This window comes from Bison bison, unplaced genomic scaffold (genome assembly GCF_000754665.1).
Source record: "Bison bison bison isolate TAMUID 2011002044 unplaced genomic scaffold, Bison_UMD1.0 scf7180017862629, whole genome shotgun sequence".
Classification (NCBI taxonomy): domain Eukaryota; kingdom Metazoa; phylum Chordata; class Mammalia; order Artiodactyla; family Bovidae; genus Bison; species Bison bison.
In genome coordinates this window covers 12,877-13,369 of record NW_011493201.1, presented here as the reverse complement: position 1 = coordinate 13,369, position 493 = coordinate 12,877, and the positions used below count along the sequence as shown (strand labels likewise).

Genomic DNA, 493 nt, shown 5'->3' with positions numbered 1-493 from the left:
ATACTATAGTTGACCAACTATGCTAAACAATCATTGATTTGAGGTCTTGACTAAGTTTTGGTGGAATTTTATTCCAGTCTTTGCTTGGCAGGTGATACTACACCTTGCTGTAGACACTAGTATTTTGTGTGTGTGTGATTGCACATTATCTTTTGAATTGCTTTGGCATTTTCTTTGACAATTCTTGCAGATATGGCCAGAGTTTATAATTGGGATGTTAAGAGAAGAAACAAAGAAGATTCTACCAAGAACAAAGCATAAAGATGGCAGTTAAAAATGTGGTTCAGTTTTCCAAACATGTTTATGCTTAAAAGTTGACATAACTTTAAATGATTTTTAACAGCAAGAATAATTAAAACTTTAAAAACAGATAAGCACCACTTTATTTATTTATAAAAACAAAATTAGTTGCAAATATTTTATGAAACTTACAGTGTTGTTATTTTATTTTTTGCATTTCCAACAAAGTAAATGCTGCTTTCATCATTTTTGT

At 29.8% G+C, this 493-nt stretch overlaps 1 protein-coding gene across 1 annotated transcript in view; it reads left to right on the top strand.

The window, feature by feature from the left end:
- The window catches only part of VBP1 (von Hippel-Lindau binding protein 1), a 25,543-nt gene extending 25,060 nt beyond the window's left edge, over nt 1-483 (top strand). Inside the window, exon 6 of the mRNA XM_010832874.1 lies at nt 191-483. Within this exon, the coding sequence (XP_010831176.1) occupies nt 191-261 (71 nt within the window). The 3' untranslated portion in view covers nt 262-483. The remainder of the gene's footprint in view (nt 1-190) is intronic.
- Nucleotides 484-493: the final 10 nt, after the last annotated feature.